At 36.2% G+C, this 24498-nt stretch overlaps 1 protein-coding gene across 1 annotated transcript; it reads left to right on the top strand.

Moving 5' to 3' along the window:
* The first annotated feature begins 4282 nt into the window (after positions 1–4282).
* Positions 4283–23607, top strand: LOC110451541 (protein zer-1 homolog). Its single transcript, XM_021499620.1, has 16 exons — positions 4283–4384; positions 7371–8271; positions 9366–9539; positions 10610–10718; positions 11703–11846; positions 12701–12795; positions 13773–13905; positions 14777–14830; positions 15189–15368; positions 15963–16038; positions 16228–16301; positions 16443–16490; positions 18263–18333; positions 18829–19017; positions 19803–19900; positions 20357–23607. Exons 2-16 carry the CDS (start codon positions 7385–7387, stop codon positions 20548–20550), a joined length of 2526 nt encoding a protein of 841 aa, XP_021355295.1. The 5' UTR covers positions 4283–4384; positions 7371–7384; the 3' UTR covers positions 20551–23607.
* Positions 23608–24498: the final 891 nt, after the last annotated feature.

The following is a 24498-nucleotide window of genomic DNA, read 5'->3' as shown; positions in this document are numbered from 1 at the left end:
GTTTTCTTCAATGGCGAAAGTCAATGGTTGTTTCAAGTAACGTCCATCTTGCTTATTCGGAGCTACAGAAAATAATAATTCTTGTTATTCATTATGAAGCCTTTTTACTCAATGGACATGTACAAATGAACAATTTACGTGCAGAAAGAAGTGTGTATTAATTAAAACATTTTGGTAATATTTGCAAAAATAAAACCAGAAATATATGTATGCAATATAAATACAAATGTACAAGGAAAAGACAGCTGTTCAGGAAACTCTAATGAGTTATGGCTAGCTTGTCAAATTAAACGAAACTGTTCCATACTAATCTGGTCACAAGACATGCATCCCTATTGAAGCATGGTATCGCCTTTGGCAGGAACGTTCAGTTTATGAGATGCGTTGGATATTGACGGGATACAAATCTTGTGGAATAGTATGAAACAGTTAATATGTAAACATAACTTTTTTTAAGCCAATCGAAATCTAGTACATATTTCGTTGAGAAATGCATCTGCTTGTCCAACTAATCTCCAATGTTTTGGAAATGGAACATCTTATAACTTAAACGAAACAGCAATACTTTTGGAGAAAATGGAAGACATTAACTTAAAATTCCCCGGTTATGCTTTCCTTGGATATTTTTACCTCTTCTTTCCTTCTTTTTCATACCTACTGCCGTTTTTCTTCTTCAAATTTCGAACATTCAAACTTTCAAATATGGCTGCCTTCCTTTCCGACAAAGAAACGTATGCGCATGCTCCACAGTACTGCATCACAATTGAATGAAATTGATTAGCTGCCGAAATCACCCCACTCGTTTTGATTGACGTGAGATTAATTTCGGGGCGTGACCAAATACTTTATCATTTTATCTACGAACTGAAAAATAAACCTCAATTCAAGACGCCCATCTTCAAGCTGACAGTGATGGACAACAGACTTCTGACACACACAAAAAATCTACAGTTTCTAAAAATGTAGTTTACTTTAAATTTTTACCAATAAAATCACCCCCCCTATAATTCAGCTGGAATTAACTATCTGTTGCAGTCAAAAGCTTTAAATGTGTAACGTTGTCAAGGGCTATATATATGCACCCTTCCCATTCAAGTTACTTTCTACACACATTAAGGAACACTTCAGACATGGAATTTCAATCTTTTGGCCTTAAGCACCATCAATGTGTCTTAAATGGACCACAAAATGGATATATTGCGCAGTAAAACTGCGTATCTTGATTAGCTCTCTGCATCGATTTGCTATGTTTTAAATATTTGCTTCCTAATTGTTTATTTTTAGTGATTTTTTTTGTTGGAAACAACACTTTCAACCTATAATCTTAAATAGGCTCTACTCAAGATGTATTGAAGCCAACAGTGTGATCAAGATTGTTCTAAAAGTCGTTACATTTTGATTGATTAAATCATTTCTGATATATTTCATTTTATCTTTGGCAGTTCGAAGTCTTCACTTCTTTGAATAACATGTATTGTGGAAGCAATACACATCATCTGCGAGAAAATATAGAAAAATGGGTGATGAAAACGTCATGACCTTTCTTAATGTATGCTATAATTCGAGGAGAATGTGAGTAGCGTGGATGGGGGAGGGTGACGCAAGATGAGATGGATTACGTCCCCTTTTTAATTTTGCATATTTCTTGTAATTTCTTGAGAAAGTTACCTTCATCTATTTATTTTAATATATCTGTCTTTCAATGTTTATTTTCGTTTCTTTTTCAGAAAGTGAGTCTTATCTGGACAGTTTTGCAACAACTGCAAATAAAAAATGGGTAAATTACTAAAAAAACCCACTAAAACTGTGCCAATACATAGAGGGTCTTGCATGAGTGCTTATGTCATATTGAACTTATTGAACGAGTTGAATCAATGCAATATGACATCGACACTCGTGTAAGATTCTTTTTATCACATAACTTAAAGTTGAAAAAATAAGAATCAAACACAATTTTATGTTACAGCTGACTCGATGTTCTCCAATCATAGTAATTCCAGAATTTCAGTGGTATAGTAAATAAAAGTAGTACCTGTAGTCGCGGAGGAATATGTTCCCACAGTTTTGACCAATTACAGCACCTTTAGGTTTTATTACACGTGTGTAATACCATATTTATGACATGGTGGTATGACAAAGTAAAATGTAATGAGGTGGGTTTTTTTTACCATGAAAACATGTGGCTTACATTCATTTTTTTCGAACTTAGTCTCCACCCACATTTGTCATGTGATTTCGAAGGCGCAGTATGACAGCAAAGCAGACGAGAAGTCACAAACAGTTTCAGGTTATTAATGGGTCTTTAAGGGTGTTGAACTTGGTGTACTTTTGGAATTATGCAAAACGGGGTTTAAACACTACTTTGCGGTAAATATAGAAGTTACTTACCGCACGGATAATCATTTTTCAAACTTTTTTTTTGAGAATGGTTGTAAGTGTGCCGGCGTCAAAACATAACCTCCGTGACCCCTGACATGACCCGCAAGCTCGCGCGCGACCCAGAAATGAACGACCGTCGAAAACAGATGACCGTCGAAAACTGAACACGGGGTATATATGTACCTGTGCAATTCTGGGCAGTCGAACAATTTTAATACTTTTCCCAGTCCTTTCAGATAGTTAGTGTGTTTGCATAACCACCAAAATAAAATTATATGCTTTAGCCTTGGCCGCTTTCATTTATCGCGATCCAAACTGTTGTAACGAGCCCCTGTGGTTGGACCATAGTTGTTCATTTATGAAATAATTATGGTCGGACCTAGTAATCAGATGCTGCTTTCACGCGAGCCTTGACAAAGCCTTGCAAGACATGCATAAACATTTACAGGTCCGCCTGATAAAAACTTAAATAAATAACCAATACGAATAATGTCATGAATAATCGTCTGATTTGATACTGATTCTGTGCAAGGTTATGTTTTTACGTAACCATATAGATTTGTGTATATAGTTAATTTTCATATTCTTTGCATTACAGAAACAAAGGATGTTTCTAAAATATGCGAAACAACTGGTTCGTCTGTTAAATCCTGGAGGACCAGCACATGTTTATGCAGGCCTTGCAAGGCTTTGCCAGGGCTCGCCTGAAAGCACGATTAGGTCTGACCCAATAAACGAACAACTCTGATCTGGTCCAACCGGTTTAACCGTTTGGATCGCAATAAACGAAAGCGGCACAGGATACACCTTGGTACGTCCGTTTTCCATGCGGTCTCCTACTGCATCATGCGTATAGGTTTCAAAAATACAGACGGATTAAACCTACATAAATATTCTTACATGAAGCTTTAATTAAATTCAGGCATATATTTAATGATAAACCCACACGGATTAGCCTAATTCCTTGTCTTACCCAGTTGGTAAATTTCGTACAGGGGTTTAGAACTTGATATTACCATACTGTCAACAGTGGCGGACCCAAGGGTTTTGCCCTAGTTGCCCGGGAAACACCATTTTTTTCTGTGTCCAAAAAGCATATATAGATATTCAAACTGCTGGCAAACGGAAGCCATAGAAAATCATAGTTCAAAGGATGACTGATATTAGAAGGAAATTCCGTATGAAATAGAGGAAAAACTTCAAAAACCTTAAGCTTGGTGTCCAGATTATTTTTGGACACAGAAAAAAGGGTGTTGCCCGGGCAACTAGGACAATACCCCTGGGTCCGCCACTGTGTATGCATACTATTTCACAATAAAAGACAAACAGTTAAATCATAATTCATATTTATGACAAAATAAACTAATCCGGCATAAATTGCCAAAATGCTCGCCTAAACTACATGTACATGTAGATTCGCGCGCATTATCAGCTGAATCTACAGAAAATGCCCTTCTCCCACGCGTCCACTGAATTACATAATTTATCTTAAAAACTACATGTGGCTTGACATTGTTTAAGAAAGAAATAACGCAAATTGGCAATAGTCAGCATTTTAGTTTCGGTCAGGTACCCCCTGTCGTTTTCTTTACAGGTTCAACCGTTTTAACCGGATACGCGAATGTACCCTTACAGATTGCCTCCAACGTGAATGGCTGTACCTGTTATATTTGGTGTTGGGTAGTTCATTGAAATTTTGCTCAAACTAATTTGTGATTAAAGCACCACAAATACGGTGACTTTTAATTATATTGATTATATAACAACATAATAAAAGAAACATAAAATAAAAATTAGTAATATGCTTCCTATCTCTTGGTATTATTCTGCGGAAGCAGGATGCCAAGCAAAGGAAAGCGCGCGGTCAGTTAAGCGTTCAATCGACTGAGATGTATTACTTTCGGAATATTTCGGAAATGGTCTGTCGTTTAGAAATAACACTGATGATGGAGAAAAGAGGCTGGAAGTGTTGATAACTTGTAGATCTTGGAGCGCCACGTTGAAGGTCTGTTGCTTGAGACGGGTTTGATAAAATAAATAATCATTTATCTATGTATGTGAGGTATGTGTTGTGTCATAGTAGATTTTTGTTGTCAGCACCTTATAACACTGATACCAAATGGTGTCTGAGAATTCCACGTTTTCATATAGGAGTGCGCTCTGGCCCCACACCAGACATCTATATATGTCAAAATGTCTAAGTCTGGTGTTAGGGCTAGAGGAAACACAGGCTATGGTTTATGGAAACAAATTGGCCGCTATCACATATCTGGTTCAACCAAGTCATCCAACTGAACCTGAAAGAAAAAGGCAGACATGGATCTAAACCGAAGCTTACCTCAGTAAAATTTGGCTTATGAATATAAATTAAGTGCTTTAGACGTGCCTGGCTGAAAGCAGTCGAAAGGGTAGTCACAAGGAACTTTTATTAAATTTAAGTTTTCATAATATTTATGACAATAGTGTTAAAGTTTATTCTAAATACCAGGTAGATATAAAACTGATTTTGGAAAAGTTTATCAAAGACCTCATCTACATATGAGACATACTTACTTACTTACTTACTTACTGCCCATTACGCCCAGTGGCGTGTGGGGCAGCAATGAACATATGAGACATAACATATGCCAAAGTGTCTGTCATGCATTGTACATACACGTACATGTAATAGGAGAAGAGAAATGCACGACCAGACCAGTATTGGTACCTAATACCTGGGGGCCTCTGATCACTAGACGATCACTCTACCAATTGAGCTTCCTGGTTGCCGGGAATAGACACAGTCTAGTTCTGCTACACTCCTCCCTCGTTGTTCTAAATCTGTTCCCCTGAACAAACACTTTACAACCCAGATTCGGGTATTCTATTTCCATGTGTACATCCGATACTTGAAAAAAGGGTTGGTCACAGTCACCACCATAACAGAAGATGAAAAATGCACAGCCAGACAGGGATTCCAACCCAGGACACGCCAAACTCGAGATGGATGGTCTAGTAATTGTACCTTTTGAATTTTGAAAGAAACAGTTTGTGAACGCTATTTCTCAAAAAGTACTGGAGGGATCTTTCTCAAATTTCAGTAAGATTCCCCACGGTCGCAAGGTACTCATATCAAATTTAGGATCTGATTAGAAAACCAAGCTGGTAAACAGGTGACCATCTTGAACTTTACTTAAATTTTGTGAGCCAATTTTCTCAGAAATACTGAAAGGATCTTTTTTGAATTTCACATGTAGGTTTCCAATGGTAATTATGCATATTAAATTTCGGACTGACCAAGCTGGCTGACAGGCAGCCTTCTTGAATTTTCAAGAATTGGAGCTCGTTAGAACTCTTTCTCAGAAAGTGCTGGAGTGATCTTTTTCAAATTTCACATGTAGGTTCTCGATGTCTATCATTATGCATGTTTCATTATGAGACTAATTGGAAAAAAAGGATGGCCATGAGATAGCCATCTTGAAATGGTATGATTATGTCATTATTTTCTTAAGAAGTACTTGACACAACTTTATCAAATTTAATGTTTCATTTTGAGTTTGATCAATGATCAGGAAAACAAAATGGTTGACAGGCTGTCATCTTGGATTTCCACAGTTCCAGTTTATTCCCACTCTTTCCTAGGAAGTGCTAGACAGACCTTTATCAAATTTCAAATTTAAGTTCCCCTTGTTACAGTTAAGTACTGTGCTAATGACTAGGTCAAACGACAACCTCACTTTGAAAGAACAATGCATATGTCATAAACAGCAGTATGATGTTCTGATCTATGAAGATGGTACGATAGTTGGTGCCAAGATCCCTCTGGGATCTGTTGTTAATATAAATGACTTTTTCCAAATAACAAAGAGACCAAGGATAATGATATTTGGCCAACAGCATGCAGGAATGAAGGGCTATCAACTTTGTTGATCACCATCACAGAGGTCAAATTTGTTAGAAATTAATTAAAACAAGTTCTTCTGACTAACAAGAGGCATAGGGTTGTGTTATTGTGCCAGTGGCATGTTTGTTTGACAAGTTATTCATTTTGTTTAATATGAATGACCCTAACCCACATTCAAGGTCACAGAGGTCAAATTTATTTAAGCTTTTAACAACTTCTTCCTACTCATCAAGAGGCATTGGGTGATGATATTTTTGCCAGTACCATGTACATGCCGATATGAAGTTTTTTAAAATTTTGTTCAAATGAATGATCCTTGTCCTTTTTCAAGCTCGCAAAATTCCAATTAAAAAAAAAACTTCTTCAGAAGAACCTAGAAGCATTTGGTGATATTTGTCCAGTAGCATGCTGAAATAATGGATGTTCAATTTTCTTTAAATATTTGACCTTGACCTACTTCCAAGATCACAGGATTCAAATAATGAAAACCTCCAGCTGACACCTTCTAAATAATCCAGAGGCCTAGGATGACATTCATCTAGTACATGCTAGGATGAAGGGCTATCAAGTTTGTTCCAAATAATGTCATTGACCTACTTTTAAGGTCACAAGGGTCAAATATGTTAAAAAACTTAAAATAAGTTCTTCTGAATAATCAAGAATTCTAGAGTTATGATATTTGCCCTGTAGCTGAATGGTGTGAAGCACTGTAAAGAAGGGGATCTGAATGAGACCGCTTTTGAATGTCACATAATTAGCAGAATAAGTTTAAATCCTCCAAAAAAGATTCATAAGGTCTCGATGAATAAAATCTTTCAAGAAACATCCATGATATGAAGTGTAATGATATTAAGCCTATTCCGACAAAACCTTGAAACACTAGTCTAAAAGTCACAGTGTGATAAACAACAAATGATCAATACAGGCCCAATGGGCCAATTGTTTCTATTTCTAATAATTGAAAGCATGTACATATTATAGGCCGCATGGGCTTTTTGTTATGCTTAGAGAAGAAGTGAAGTTAAATGGCATTTATATCTTCAAAACAAAAATAATTCTTTTTACAAAATTATGTACTATCTTCAACAATTCCAAATTTTTGTTCCAGAAATCATCTTTAAAATGAGCCATCTTTCATCCTCAACGCCTGACCCATTGCTCCACATGTGTGTGAGGTACTGTGCAAATAACATTGAAACCCTCACACGATCAGCACTAATTAATACGACTGATGAAGCGAAAACAGAATGCAACACTGTACAGAATACTTCAGGGATGTCCGCTTTCCCTACAAATTTATCAAACATGATATTTGCCTACATAGGGAGATATCTCCGGACTCGGAACAAAGCTGAGTTTGTACAGCTGATGTCGCTGTTTGGCGATCCCAACAAGACACCACTGAGACGAGTGTCACTGCAACAAGAACATGACCTGTCTACCTCCCTTCCGCAGTCAATCTTCAATCAGCCTTTACAATATTTAGATCTCTGCTGTTGTCAGTTCTATCATCACTACAACAACACAAAATCAGTTTCGGTTTTTGATAAAATGTGTAAGTCTTTAAAAGTGTTACGACTTTCTTTTGATCCCCATTGTAGAACGTCAGGGTATCACATCGACAAATCGAACGATCTTGCAGACCCAAATAAGGACTTTACTCAATCATGTGGAGACCGTGACACGACCAACACTGTTCCAACAGCAGGAAACGAAGAGGATGTCACCGCCGTAAAACAATACAAATTTTGTGCGCTGACAAGCTTTGTTCTTAATGTAGATGAAAATCTACCCAAAGATGCTGAAAATATCAGATCGTTTTTCTCCAGAATGATATGTACCTCGTTTACTTATCTCACACATCTGCAGTTTCTTGGACTTGGTTTGACAGAGGACGGCCTTGGGTTCCTAGAGAATGTGCCAAAGCTGACATCATTGGGGCTCTCAGGACATCGAATTACAGATCTAGGCGTTGGCCTTCGACAAATTGCCAAAGCTAAAAATCTTCGGTAACTTGCTTATTCTTTAATTTGATTTAATGAAACCTGTGTAAACTAAATGAGAATTTAAGGAAATCAAGTTGTGGGTTATATAAGTTTTAACATTACTCAAATGCGACTGGTCTGTGTAAAATTACGATACTTGTTGGTCTGGTTTTTTAACAAAAGTTTAACTGCGGTGAAAGTTACAGTATAGTGCACGTGTATTCTTTGCATGTCAGATTTAATGTTCAAATAATCAGGGCATAAAAGTTTTACAGTGTAATTGTAAGTAAAAAATAACTATGTTTCAGGTTACCTGACAGAAGAAAATAGTGGGAGGGGGAAGGGAAGAAGGTAGGTGGGGGGCTAATTTAAGAAATTACAAAAATCACCAAGCATAGACAACTTGTATTCATTTTCTATTACCCGGTATATTGTTTAGGTCTTTTAAATAGTAATATGAGGTTTATGAAATAGAGAGATGTCATAATGAGACTTACAAGTTTTGGCGTGTTTAAATGAGACGTTTAATTGCATTCGAGTGAGATAAGATTGTTAGGGTCGGAGGTAAAAACTAGGGTAAGTCAGGGTACCTGAAACATACATAAACTTTTTTTGGCCTTAAAGGAAAACAAAGAAGCTCAAATTTTTTATGTGTTGTAGTAATGAAAAATAGTTGGGTTATTGGTTTATCAGGAAATTTTCGCCTTGTCAGATATTTGCCCATTGGCGATAACATTTACGTTTACCGAGTAATAATTTTGCCATTTACATTTAATGACTATATACACTGTTGTGTATGGTACTGTGTCCTAATAGTTGCTGTCATGATAAAATGCCCTCATAGGAGCAACAAGACGAAAGCTAAACGGCGGTGAAATTTTTACAGTATACAGTATTCTTTGCAGGCTCAGTTAAACAGAATTGGCCTTCTGTGTCCTGCTGATTGGTTGTGTATATTCTGTCTCTCTGATTAGGGCTCATAGCAGAAACAAATATTGATCGGAGCATGATAAAATAACTTTTCTTGAAACATTCTTCTATTTCACCATAGGACAAGATTGAGTAAACTTGACAAGAATTTGACTTCATAAAGTGATATCATCTTTTTTTACCTGTAGCCACCTGGACCTATCAATGGTCGATGAGGAACCCTGGCTGTACCATGCCCCAGAGGAGAGTATGAGTGAGCTTTTAGAAAGCCTGCCCTCACTGACCTCACTTGATATTTCTGGGACAAACTTGGCTGGATCAAAGGTCAAGCACCCACATGGTGATCAGGCCAAACATCCAAGGTTAGATATCACTCTGTATTTTTTTTTTCAACTTTTTTTGATATTTATTTTTTACAGGAAATACTGTTTTCAGTTTGTCCATCCATCTCGCATTGCTTTATATGCAAACAGTTCCTGAAGTATTTTATTGAGTTTAGTCGAATATAGATTATGCCCTCTAGATTCTGATTGGTTGACATAATAACAGACATATTCTGGACTTCAACTTCCATAGATAATGATTTTACATATTCTGGACTTTAACTTCCATAGATAATGATAGACTATCAAACCATCGAATAAATGACAATACTCAGGTGAATTCAAAAGATGTTTGTGTAAATATGTTTGACCTTGACCCACTTTGAAGGTCACAGAGGTGAGATTATGTTTGCCAACACCAATCCATAACAGGTAAGCATAACGGGCAAATCGGGCTTCTTGTTTCATATAACAGGTTGACATCTCTGAGAAATGTTCGTAAGCTTTAAATCAACCTTATGGAGAGAAGAGACAAAAAGAAATTAAGATAGAGGCGGTAGATATGTAAAGATAACAGGACAAAAAATACAACGGACTAGACTAGGATTCACATCTGTAATCTCTAAACCCTAGACGGATACTCTACCAAATAAACATAGCTACCTGGTCACAGTGATCAACCCAGTCCAAATCTGCTTGTTGGTTGGTTGGTTGGTTAGGTGTTTTACGTCGTCTTTTACTGACTTTGGTCTGTGTCAGTCAACGCGAGGGGTTAAGTGGCCTTAACTCTCTCTCTTGGAGATTCAAATGTCCTGGTCCTACCAGTAAGTAAGTCCCAAGGCCAGACAGCTCCCTCAGGTCTGATAGGTGTGGTCCTCGGCTGTGGTTCACAGATCCATGTCTTTGCATGGTCCTAGCAGTACTCTCATGTCCAAATCTGCTACACAATCCCAGTATTCAACTCATTTGAGTTTCACTTCAGACAAGGTTAACTGTATGTTACCTGGTAAACCCATTACAGAGACACCTGTACTGATTAAACAGTGATTGTAATCAATTAAAGATAAAATATTTTGAGGTAAAGTAATGATTTTGTATTTTTTTTTCAGGGATGAAAAGACAATCAGTCGAAGTTTCGGTTACAAATATTTTTCCTTCCTGGGACTATGTAATTGTCATGAACTTCCGTTCACCTGGGAAAATGTACCAGCCGAGCAGGTGAGATCGACTTACAATCAAAACATTTTAAAACATCACTGTTAATGTTTTCAGAGATTGATTAGATAGGCATGCCAATTATGATTATTGATTGTAGATTGTCATTATTGATATTCTGAGAAAACCCTAAAATAATGTTTTTGTAAATACAAAAAGGAAAGACAAATAATCCACAAAGGAGTACAAGATTGTAACAAAAATTACTCTTATTTCAATTGCAGTTGCATTAATTAGGAATTACTTTGTGTGATGTGATAGTTTTATTGGCCATTGTTTTAGTAAAGTTTACCTTCCTTGACTCAAGGTTGAGGAGAAGAGTGATGAGAATGATTCTTATACATCCAGATATACATGAGCTGGGCATTTGATGTAGGAAGAGGTTTTCTTCTACTAGTAATTTTGTCCTTTAAGAATATATTAATACATAAAAGTTTACCTGTATTATTAATATACCTGTCACTTATCCACAGTTTTCCTGTTGTGGTTGTCTACCTGTATTATTAATGTACCTGTTGTTTGTCCATAGTTTACCTGTTGTGGTGGTCTACCTGTATTTGTAATGTTCTTGTTGTTTATCCATAGTTTACCGGTTGTTGTTGTTGTTTACCTGGTTTATTAATATACCTGTTGTTTATCCACAGTTTACCTGTTGTGGTGGTCTACCTGTATTTTTAATGTACCTGTTGTTTGTCCACAGTTTACCTGTTGTGGTGGTCTACCTGTATTTTTAATGTACCTGTTGTTTGTCCACAGTTTACCTGTTGTGGTGGTCTACCTGTATTTTTAATGTACCTGTTGTTTGTCCACAGTTTACCTGTTGTGGTGGTCTACCTGTATTATTAATGTACCTGTTGTTTGTCCATAGTTTGTTTACCTGTTGTGGTGGTCTACCTGTATTTGTAATGTTCCTGTTGTTTATCCATAGTGTACCTGTTGTTGTTGTTGTTTACCTGGTTTATTAATATACCTGTCGTTTATCCACAGTTTACCTGTTTTGAGATACTTGAGAATTTGGTTCTAGCCGTGGATGTGTACAAAGAGAACAGTGGGATGGTGCTGTCTGTTTTGTATTCACTTACATCGTTTGTCAATAAGTCAATGGCTGACCGACAGCTGACCAAACAGAAGGTATGTATATCATTATAAACATGTATTTGTGTGAGAGTACAAATATAATAGTATGTTTTTCAAGGAATTTCAATATCAAATGTCCTAATGCGTTTAGTTCGGTTTTTTTCTCTCCTAAAAATGAAATCTGTATTAAAGAGATGTATAAAAGCATGTGATTTTTACAGTATATAAAGCCTTACAATATGACAATCTGCTGATTTTACAGGGGTCCTTGTAAAATTCACAACATGGACCTGTCTATACAATTGATCTTGACTGGACCTGTCTGTACAATTGATCTTCACTGGACCTGTCTGTACAATTGATCTTCACTGGACCTGTCTGTACAATTGATCTTGACTGGACCTGTCTGTACAATTGATCTTCACTGGACCTGTCTGTACAATTAATCTTGACTGGACCTGTCAGTACAATTGATCTTGACTGGACCTGTCTGTACAATTGATCTTGACTGGACCTGTCTGTACAATTGATCTTGACTGGACCTGTCTGTACAATTGATCTTGACTGGACCTGTCTGTACAATTAATCTTGACTGGACCTGTCTGTACAATTAATCTTGACTGGACCTGTCTGTACAATTGATCTTGACTGGACCTGTCTGTACAATTGAGCTTGACTCTAATTATAGCCATGCCTCTGCGTGTTTACACGGACGTAGTAACACCATAGACTTGTTCCATTTTGATATGGATATTTACTATAAGCATGACTTTAATGTTTTTGTCAGTCTATTTACGCTTAAAAATAACATTTCGCCTTGTCTGAAAAACTTTCCAACCAGTGACCATATCTTAAAGAAACTGTTCAAAATAATGCAAAATTAATATGTTTATTTTCCCTTCTTTCAGGTTGACCTAGACAGAAAGACTCCAGTGTTGATTGAACATTTACTGAGGATAATTCACCTGCATCCTAGCGTTGAGGTTGTCCAGAAAGACAGTTGGTAAGTCAGGACAGACAACCAGACAGACAGCATGCTGGTAAGGCATAACAGACAGACAACATGCTGCAAAGTCAGGACATATAAACAGCATGCTGGTAGGTCATGACAGACATATTACTGATAGTTAAGGATGGACGAACAGTCATATGGATGGACAAACAGACAGAAAGACAGACAATCTGATCCCTGGTAGATAATGACAGACACATTGCTAGTAGGTCAGACAAGTCAGACAGACACATTGCTAGTAGGTCAGACAAGTCAGACAGACACATTGCTAGTAGGTCAGACAAGTCAGACAGACACATTGCTAGTAGGTCAGACAAGTCAGACAGACACATTGCTAGTAGGTCAGATAAGTCAGACAGACACATTGCTAGTAGGTCAGACACATTGCTAGTAGGTCAGACAAGTCAGGCAGGCACATTACTAGTAGGTCAGACAATTCAAACAGACACATTGCTAGTAGGTCAGACACATTGCTAGAAGGTCAGACAAGTCAGACAGACACATTGCTAGTAGGTCAGACAAGTCAGACAGACACATTGCTAGTAGGTCAGACAAGTCAGACAGACACATTGCTAGTAGGTCAGACAAGTCAGACAGACACATTGCTAGTAGGTTAGACAAGTCAGACAGACACATTGCTTGTAAACACAAGACATTCAAACAGAACCCCTGCCGTTAGGATATTGTTTGGTAAGTCTAGGACAGCAGTCCAATTAACAAACCAATATTTTCCTTCAGAATTGAACAGGAGTGGGATCACTGTACTATTAGATGTGTTTGATGATTTTGCATTTACTAATACACTGAAATATATACATGAACTTGATAACATAGAATTTTATTTTTTTATTAAAAATAAATAAATAAATAGCTTGGTTATGGTTTAGGTGGAGTGTTGTCCTTCAATGTCCTAGAAAAAATTAATCTTAAAACATAAAGAAATGTAATTAAATGTTTTCCTTTTTCAGTTCATGTATTGCCCTGTTATTGGTACGAGATTCGCCATCAATAAAAGACATTCCAACCAGTCTGGGACAGTCCCTTCGCGCAAGGATCTTGGAAACAACCATTTCTTGTTTAAACAATTCTTCAAATCAAAATGTAGGTTCTCACTCTGTTGAACTGTCATTATTTGTCTATCTAAAACTTGGCCTTATATAGAGGTTTGGTGATATAAAGAGGGAAAGGTATAAAGGAAAAGAGTACATGTACCATGAAGTATGTTAGCAGTAACCGATGCTGTTAATGCCTTCATGTAACAGCACGTCATAAAATGCCAAAATTATGCAAATCAATATGGTAATAGCTGGTTGATTATAATCCATATATTACTGTTTTAAACGTGGGATTTCAGATTCCATGCTTAGGTTCCTGTTAAACTCCATTCTTGCGACATTGATTCATGGGAGTTATGTCTTCGATGAAACAAACAATATTTAAGGTTCCAGATTCTAGATAGCTGCTGCGGCCTCTGATACGTGGAGACGTTTATGTTTATAACTCCAGTTACATTGGACTGATTTAGTCTATACTTTGAGAGAGTGATACATATAGAGATTATACATTGTACTCCACACTAAAAATGGGCCGTCCTATGTCCTTTGTTATAGAATGGATACATACACTGGTATACTTTACATCAAATGACCGACTTTTTAAGGTTTCAGTATTCAAGATGGCTGCTTTGGTCATTAATTGGCTAAATCATTTACAGCTATAACTTCAGTACTAATGGCCCATGGAAATTTTGTTTGGCAAAAGTGCAGCTGCTACAAACAACATCTTTTGGGATTGTGGATAGGGTAGTTTTAGGGGCTACTTAATAATATCTGTTACAATTAGCACTTCTGCCCAGATTAACCCGAAAGTGACCTATCAACACCCTTCTAAGTGATGTAATATACTGATATTGATCTACAGAAAGTCGCATTGATTTAAGATTTAAGACAACACTGTTACAATTGATTTGTAGACCATGAGGGCTTGCCTGAACATCTTGTTGAAGTTGAAGCTGCCACATGATGCTGTGAGTTAAATCTGTTTCCTAATTTTACAAAAGTTGTTTTATTTAGATTTATTGATGTTGTAATCTATTGTTGTAATATTTTATGGTTTCGTGGTTATTCCAACAAAACACAATTTCACAGGTATATGAGTTGCAAATAATAATAATGGAACAGAAACTGTATCAGACAAACTTTTTATTGCTGTTATATTATAAAAAGTTTCACGCTTTTGTATTTCATAAATAATAATTTCTTTTACGTGCTGCTGTGCCTAGCTAGTTATTGAAACATATTGTCTCTTATGGGTCCAGAAAAACCTGATAATACAATTTTCCAACATTTGTTGTGTATTCATGTATTAATTAAAATGTTTTCCAGAAATACTGCTACAGTATGAAGCGGTACATGAAGAGTGTGTTGGACAAGTTCTGTAACTCTGAGAAGACGGTCTTTGTCAGTCATACCTTTGAGACCTACGCCATTCATCTGATGAGGATTGCTATTTACTATGGCGACCATGAATCTAGGGACTTCTTAGGGCAACAGAGATTCATAGAGGTAATGTACAGAAAAATGTAGGACACTGATAATAATGGGAGTCATATAATTCTGTAAAAAAGAAATCAGAAAACTTTCCATTTTTATATGCCTGTCAAATGACGAGACATATTATATTATCATGATTTACAGAGTTATGGCCCTTTATTCCAATGCCAAAAAGTTTTCTACTGATTAACTTCAAATGTCAAATGACGGGACTTATTATGTTATCATGTGAGCGGGCGAGTGAGTTGGCACAAACAGTGTCTGCTCAATATCTGGAGTAGTTTTCAGCAGATTAACTTTAAGTTCATTTCCATGATAGCTCGGACAAGTGCGATAACAGTAACATTCGGACCATAACTTACGGAGTTATGGCCCTTTATTCAATTGCCAAAAAGTTTTCAACGGATTAACTTAATACTTCATAGGAAGGTTCATTGCCATGATAGCTCAGACAAGTTTGATAACGGCCATTGTCCAACTGTAATTTATGGAATTATGGCCCTTTATGTACAAGCATACAGACAACTGCTCATTCAATGTGGACAGGTGTATTATGTTACACTTTTGCGGTACCCTTGTTAACATTTGTGATGTTTTTATTTCCAGTTCCTCCTGTCGATAGCAAGAAGGAAAATAACCAATTGTACACACTTAGCATGGCAGTGCCTGTGGGGACTGACAGGTGAGCTTTGGTTAGGTCAAAGGTCAAGCATTTATATATTTAATTTTACTGCTATAGTTACTGATGTCTCATTGGTCAACTTGGAAGTAAATGGAGTTGTATAATTTAAAATCGTAAAAAGTTGTTAAGTATTTTTTAAATCAAATGATTGAACTTTACAATTTCTTTTGTTTATTTTTCCCTTCACAGATGAAGTGCCTTCTAATTGTATGAGATTCCTGGCTGTGCCAGATGCCCTCGAGCTGTACCTTGAGTGCATAAAGGTCAGACACTAATTCATACAAAATATGAGGCTCAGTTACATCAGAATATACCCACGTTAATGCAATTCTGTTTCATAGTTAAAATTTATTTTCTATACACATTTTTTTATTTGTAATAGCAGTTTGTTTTCTGTTTTCTAGAACAAAAACCATGGTGATTCATTTGTGAGAGGTCTGCTTGGTGTCATGGTAAGAAAAATATATCTTGTTTTAATCTATGATTTTATTTTATTTTATTCCTGATTTTCTATATGGAAGAAAGTATGCATTTTGTCAAACATGCAATGACTTTTATAACACAATGAAGGGAGATCTAGGTTTTAAGTAGGGAGAATTTTTGTTTTTGGTTTTTTTGGCATCACAGTGTAAGTTTCACTAATACAGATGTAATTATCAAATTTTAAGGAAAATCGACCTGCATGTGGTCAATTACTTTACAATAAAATCTCATAATATAATGCTTCCATTTTATAATGCAGAGAAATTTTGGCATTATAAAGGGGTATGGCAATAGATTGGGGGAAATGTCTAAAATAATTACATTGTGTAAAGATACAAACAAGAAAAATGGATGCCGAAATATGTTGACGGTAAACGAGGTGGCAAATAAAATGAGGGGCATTGTATCAAGGTTTCACTGTATATAACAACAATCAAAAACTTCTTAAATGATAGAGGAGTTTTGCAATTCATAAGATACATTTATGATGTAGACATCAACAAAAACAGTGCCAATATAATTTCCCAACTAGTACGTCAGTCCTGTCATTGTTGAATTGTATATCTACTTATATTAAATCAATTAAGAAAAGGAACCAAGTTTTCACGATAAGGTAACCTTTGGTTGACACACAACCACTGAGCAACAGATGTGTTTTTCTTTTCTTTATTTTTTGAATAGTAGAGATTGTATTTTTCAAAGTCTGTTATAGTCAGTCAAATATGTTCATTTGTTTCTACTGAAACTGTCAAGATGTGTTTAATTTAAAACAACTGCCAAGTACCCTCATGTCTCAGGAATTGTTTTGACTAGAAAAATACCAGTACTGGAGGCATCGTAGTCTAGTGGTAGGATGCCGAGCTCATGACCCAAGGGTTGCGGGTTTGAGTCATGGCACCGCACTGTGTTGTATCTTTGAGCAAGATACTTTACTCCGCATGTTCCAGTCTACTCAGCTGTAAAAGAGTATGTGGTTGGGCAGTGCTAGAAATGTTGAATGTGAGCTATGAGCCCCATGCAGCACAGGCTGTATGCTCCCCAGGGAGTTGAGAAAGATATTGGCTGGTTGCAAAGGCCCTATAACCACAGATAAAAATTTCTGAAACGCTTTGAGACGACCTACGAACTAGGTTGTGATAAAGCGGTATGTAAGAACCTCAAGTTATTATTTATCATATGTTGTGTATATTGTGGTTTGTTGACAGGCGAATGTGTCGGAGGTCTCCAAGTTATGATTTATTATATGTTGTGTATATTGTGGTTTGTTGACAGGCGAATGTGTCGGAGGTCTCCAAGTTATTATTTATTATATGTTGTGTATATTGTGGTTTGTTGACAGGCGAATGTGTCGGAGGTCTCCGAGTTATTATTTATTGTATGTTGTGTATATTGTGGTTTGTTGACAGGCGAATGTGTCGGAGGTCTCCGAGTTATTATTTATTGTATGTTGTGTATATTGTGGTTTGTTGACAGGCGAATGTGTGGGAAGTCTCCGAGTTATTATTTATTATATGTTGTGTATATTGTGGTTTGTTGACAGGCGAATGTGTCGGAGGTCTCCGAGTTATTATTTATTATATGATGTGTATGTTGTGGTTTGTTGACAGGCGAATGTGTTGCAGGTCTCCAAGTTATTATTTATTGTATGTTGTGTATATTGTGGTTTGTTGACAGGCGAATGTGTTGGAGGTCTCCGAGTTATTGTTTATTGTATGTTGTGTATATTGTGGTTTGTTGACAGGCGAATGTGTCGGAGGTCTCCGAGTTAAGGAAGGAATTACTACAAAATGAGGAGCTCATTGTGATTATAAGGTATGGGTTCAAAACTGAAATATGACAACATTGGTGTAACATATGTTTACACTGAATCAGTTTTTTTTTTTTTCCTAAATAATCTTGCAAATTAAATTTAAATAATCAGTGGATCCTTGAGAATATTTTAGTTCAGTAAGTGTTGTATTTTGTCCTATTTGGAGAATGATTTCCTGTTTCTTTACTCAAATTCGTTAAAATGTGATTCCAATGGTTTAATCATTGACATTAAATATAAATTCATTTATTGTACAACATTTATGAAACGAGTTATCTCAACTTATATAAATGACTCTTGTTGGCTCGGATGGAAGCGTGCACAGTGTCTTTATGTGGTAGGAAACTGGAATACCCGTAGATAACCCATGTGGTTGGGCAGGTGACCACCTACCTTTTCATGTCTGATCGGAGATTGGTAAAAGGCGAGTGCGCTATTTGCATGGGTCTCCAGGCTTGAAATTAATTTCTGATTTTTCTTTTGTTTTGTCAACTCAGAGACTTGACAGATTCTCAAGTAATGGAGGAAGCTCTTAGTTACCAGGCAACCTGTGTAATGGCTAACCTGGTCAGTGATGGTCCAGAGGCCTGGCTACTGGAAAATCTTGACCGTTCTTCTGTCCTGTGTAAGATTGCGACTGCCGTCCACCGCTGGGACATCTCCGATAGCATGAGAACTTTGTATAGGTCAGTGAGAGTTGATACTGGAGACAAGACCACTACTACATACAACTATACCGTCATTGCATTAAGCCCACACCCGTTTTGATCTTTTTATGTATACCTTGGTTATGGTTAATATCTGCATGTAAAAGGTGTCAAATTTCAAAGGGACCTTTAGCAGAAATATTTGAGGAAGGCTGACACAAAAGTCATTTTATAGATACCTTGGTAATGGTCATATCTGCATGTAAATGGTGTCACCTTTTAATGAGGAAGGCTGACACAAAAGTCTTTTTCATTTTTTTTGCTGAGTAATTTACTTTGCTCATCTTTTTCAATCGATGCATATGAGAAAAATACTTTTATACTCGGACATTATGAATTTTTATGAACACAGTTGGTTTATAATTGCCTTCCATATAGAAACATTAAAACTGTATGGCCACAGGAATTCTTGCACAAAATGTCATATTGAAATAATTGGTTAATATAATTTTCGGAGTTTGATGGAACAGAATAGGCCAAAAATTCAGCGAGAGGCATTTTTTTTTCAAAAATGTACACCTTTTTTTATAAGAACTTCAGAAATTCGTAATGAATTGATGGAATGGTTTGAAGTGAGTTCATGATGTAGGTACGGAAATGTGAGGAATGTGAGCGAGTTTGATCTGTAAATACTGTCGGTGATTATGCGCCCCATACAATGTATAAGTAATTGATATTTTAGTGTTGTTTTGGTTTCTGTCAGAGGGTGTGGTATTGGAGGGAATATTCTTTGTACAACAGAAATCATTTAGTATGTGTTACAGATCCCTGCTGCCGTTCCTGGAGATGGCCCAGAAAAGTCACACCCCAGAGGCTCAGCTACTAGCCATCTGGTCTATCTGTAACCTCATCAAGTCTAAAGGTAGTTCTATACTGTGTCACGTTAATACTTCAACAACCTAAGGCCTGTAGCTAATATTGTTATGTTTGTACCACTCCAGAACCAGGGCCTTTACCTTTAACCTACAAAATGAACTGCTACTCACTCTAGACGAATAATGCTGAGACTGTGGAGTGGTTTGATCAGCAACTTGGGATGGATGAGTTGTTGCTTTATAATCTATAGAGATCTTAGGTTTATTTGGTCCCATTGGGTTTAATTGGTAAAAATATATTTTTCAGTAGAGAACTAATTTCTTAGTTGTTTTATCAAAATCTTTTAATATGGTGAAATAGTTACTAAGTCCCCGGAGTTCATTGTATTCAACATTTTACTGTAGAAAACTAATTAATTTGATTTTGTTGTACACATGTAAGCATGTTTCTATATTGGCAGCAACAAGATAATCAGCCTATTACAATGTTATGATACTTCCAGGAAATGTATACTGCCAGATGTTGAAGATGGAAGGTGGACTTCCTATAATAGAGGCCATCAAAAACGACCCAGAGACAACCCCGGAGGTTTTGGAGTTGGCTGTCATGGCGATGGACCTCGTTAGCTCAAAGGACATTCCTGATAGTGATGATACTGTGAAGAGTGCATTGGAAATAGCTGCTTCATCTTCTTAATGACTTATTTATGATCTAATGCCAACTGGTCAAATATAGAAATAATTGGAAGTGATGAATGAAACACATTAAGGAGGCTTTAGATCTAAAAGATATGTTGGTACTCTGTCCCAGGTTGACAGTCACAGTTTTAGATGAGATCAATATACCTCAGCTTTATACATTCTACATAAAAAGTCATTCATAAAATTGACCATATTCATGCTTCTGTTCTGTCTTTGCTATCCAGGGACTTAGTTCCCTATCAGCCATGTGTTAGTCTGGAAACTAAAACACACCTGCAGGTGTTTTTAAAAGAAATACAGGGACTGATATAATAAACTATAAAGGAAGTTGAAGGCAGTTTTTTTTTATTAGAAAGGAATTACATGATCTGAATTTTTGGGACTTCTTTGACATTAATGCAAGGTCATTATTAGCATGATTTAATTTCGCCTTGTGTTTGAAGTTTATTGAAACATTCCAATACAATCTCAAAGTGCCAATGGTCAACAAGAATGACTCTGACTTCCTTTTGACAGTGACATTGACCTTCCGGTGATTACCAGTAATGCTTTGTTTACGGTAGTACATGTTTATGTTTTATTTTAATTAACTGTTTCTATGTATTGTCTCTGTTAAGCTCAATACTTTTTTTAACCTTTTAATGTTTTATTTCAAACAAAATAGGCATACTTGAACTGGAGCATTAATTGTTATGCTAGTTTGATTTTGGCAAATATTCAATTTTATGATAGGAATTCACCAAACATGTCCAGATAGATATTCTTTTTATGATGCCGTAGATGATAACTGGTATTTCACAATAGCTGGTTCGGGCCCTGTTCATGTCGAAGATATGTTAATTTGTTTTAACGACACAAACTATAATTTGTATGGTAGAACTGTGATATTTCTATACAAGTGATCGTACTACGATTAAATGTGACCTGTTTACATGTTGTTCTGATACATAATGCCAAGGGAATGGTCAAACTTTACTCAAGTGTGAACGATTTGTGAAAGGATGGGAGAAAATCACCCACACTTTGAGGTGTTTACATGGGTATGTTTTTTGTTTATGACTTGTGAGGTGTATGGATCCCCCTGTTATGTTTGTGAGGTGTATACTGTATAACACGAAATGTTTGTGGGTACTTTCCTTCGTGGTTTGACGGCATTAAGATCGTTTCATGGTACAAACTTCCATGGATATCCTATGTAAACAAACAGTAGACACGTATATCATTCAAATTCGTTGTATTTATGTTCGTGGTTCCATAGCAACCACGAAAACCACGAATGTTCATACACAACAAACATTTGATGTTATACAGTACATCAAAATATATTTTGAATTATGGCCATTTTGTAACAATTATTTATATACGAATGAAGGAGTTCATAACCAATCTGAGGTTTTCACACAAATGTGTTAAAAAAGTAAAGGTTTGTGTATTCAAAGATGTTTTTTCCATTTCATGAATATTTTACAGATAAAACATATCAAATGGATATGTGTACTTGGCTAAAGCCTGTTAAATGTTTCTCCATTAATCTTACAGAGTGCTATGTAGAAACCTTGACTTTTTATCTAGATTTCCTATCACCCTTTAGTTTTGATTAAAAGTATAAACTCTACGTTATATATATATATATATATATAGAGAGAGAGAGAGAGAGAGAGAGATAGAGAGAGAGAGAGAGAGAGAGAGAGAGAGAGAGAGGGGACGGAGGGAGAGACATGTACGATGAGCTAGTATTTGGAACAGCTGTGAATATGAAGGGAGATAATTCATACTGTTCCAGTTATCTAGCTGTTATCCACTGTACAGAAGGTAGCATGTGTATATTTCAGTTGGATTAAACACAAAAAATGGATTTCATGAAAAAAAATACTATGTTAAAATATAGATGTATTGATTCTTTGAAGTGATAGTATTTAGTGATAATTTATATAGGTAACTTGATCATTGAATCTGATACCTTTAACAATGTCGGTGTTACCTGCCTTTACTGATATCAAAGGGTAAGAATATGATTGTGTGTTAGTAAAACCATTGTTTATGACTGTGCAACAAATTCATACCAGACACATGTTGATACAGGTACAGTTGTCGGTAAGGGCATTTTCACTGTACTGTGTTGTGTCTAGTGGTCTAGGTGAAATAGCTGTAAAGGTCAAACTTTTGCCTTAGTTATGGAAGTCTCATGATAGGTTGGCAAAATTCCATAAGTGCATGTCAATGTCACAAACCTACGACACTATTTATAATTATTGTGTGACTTCATTGACGTTGTCATTTCCAAGGGTATTTTACTGTGAAGGTGAAGTATCCGACACGTTTACACAATTCAGGTCTCAATTTGCTCATTATTCCAATGCTCAAAAAGAAGAAAAAAACCCACAAAAATGCATCAATACAACCCTCTTTTATGGACTAGGTTTTTGATAAGAGAAAACAAAGTTATAATTATGAAATTATAATTTCTTCAGTTTTCAAGGTAGAATAAAACAAGGTTAGGACTGGAGCCAGTTTTCAGCTCCACCCCAGTGCCTTTCTCAGGTGTTGAATGATAACCACCAACATTTTGTCACGTGACCTTGAATGGTCAGTATTTTGGGAAATCATGTCCCAGAAGGTCATTGAAGCAGGTAGGCACACTCAGTGTGTTATATAAGATTGGTTGTATACAGAATAGTTTTAATTGTTTTGTTGTGATCATAATAAAACCAATATAGAAACAAATCAAAATTGTTCTGCTGCGGGTTTACATAAGCCAATCACAGCTGAGCTCTACTGGTAACTGAAGACCCTGCAGAAATTAACTTGCAACACACAACTGGATTTTATTGTTATTTCAAGATTGGTTGTATATATTGATATTTCCTTAACAGTCTATAGACCTGGAACCATATGAATATGTAAAATATTTAAGCAAAACTGTGATAGTGGTTTTGATCAATGTTTTGTTTTCTCTACAAATTAAGATTTTACAAATATTGACATTTTATTTATACACATCCTTCACTTAATGGTTATAAGTTTGTATGTTTGACATAATAAAAAAATATCATACAAGTATAATATTGTTTGTGTTTTGCATACTTCATGTATCCCTCCTATGAAATAATTTCACAATTTTCTTAAATGATGTGCTTGAAACACAATTATAGTGTATCATTATATAGACGTTTGTCTGTTTGTGGTAGCACAAAACAAAACCATGTGCATGTGATCCTGTGAAGTTATTATTTCTGGGAATAGACTGATAAACAATTATCCAGCTTGTGTGATATTTTTTTTGTAATGGTTTTATTTTTCCAAGTTTTTCATTACATATACATATACACAAACATACGGAGCCCCCGAAGGGACATGGTAAAACATTTACTAAACCGTGCACACGGATTAACGAACCGTGCACACGGATTAACAAACCGTGCACACGGATTGACAAACCGTGCGCACGGATTACCAAACCGTGCGCACTATAAACAGGACATTCACGCATGCTCACATATACACACATGGACATGGATTTAGCATTATCACAATCATTTTCATTGTCATCATAATATCATCATCAGCAGCATCAGCATCAACAATATCATCATCAGAATCATCATTCATCTTCAGCTTGTGTGATATATAAATCATGATCTCGATATGAAATTCAGATTCTTATTACATTTTGGGGTCCAAGGTCATAAGGTCAAAATTAAGGTCAAGGTCACACATGTCAAAATTTTATTCCAAGGTCATATTATCATATTCTCAGAAGTGTAGAATTGAAACATGATCACATCCTTACCTCATTCTGTTCATGTCCTCACTTATTTGAATGAAATGAGTCCCAGGAAGGTCATTCACTCAATACTTATCTTGGCGTGGACATCTAGGTGAAGGTCATACACTCAATACTTATCTTGGCATGGACATCTAGGTATTGCCTTCAGAGATAAAA

Source organism: Mizuhopecten yessoensis, unplaced genomic scaffold, assembly GCF_002113885.1.
Source record: "Mizuhopecten yessoensis strain PY_sf001 unplaced genomic scaffold, ASM211388v2 scaffold6135_1, whole genome shotgun sequence".
Classification (NCBI taxonomy): domain Eukaryota; kingdom Metazoa; phylum Mollusca; class Bivalvia; order Pectinida; family Pectinidae; genus Mizuhopecten; species Mizuhopecten yessoensis.
This window is presented reverse-complemented; position numbering and strand designations above follow the sequence as displayed.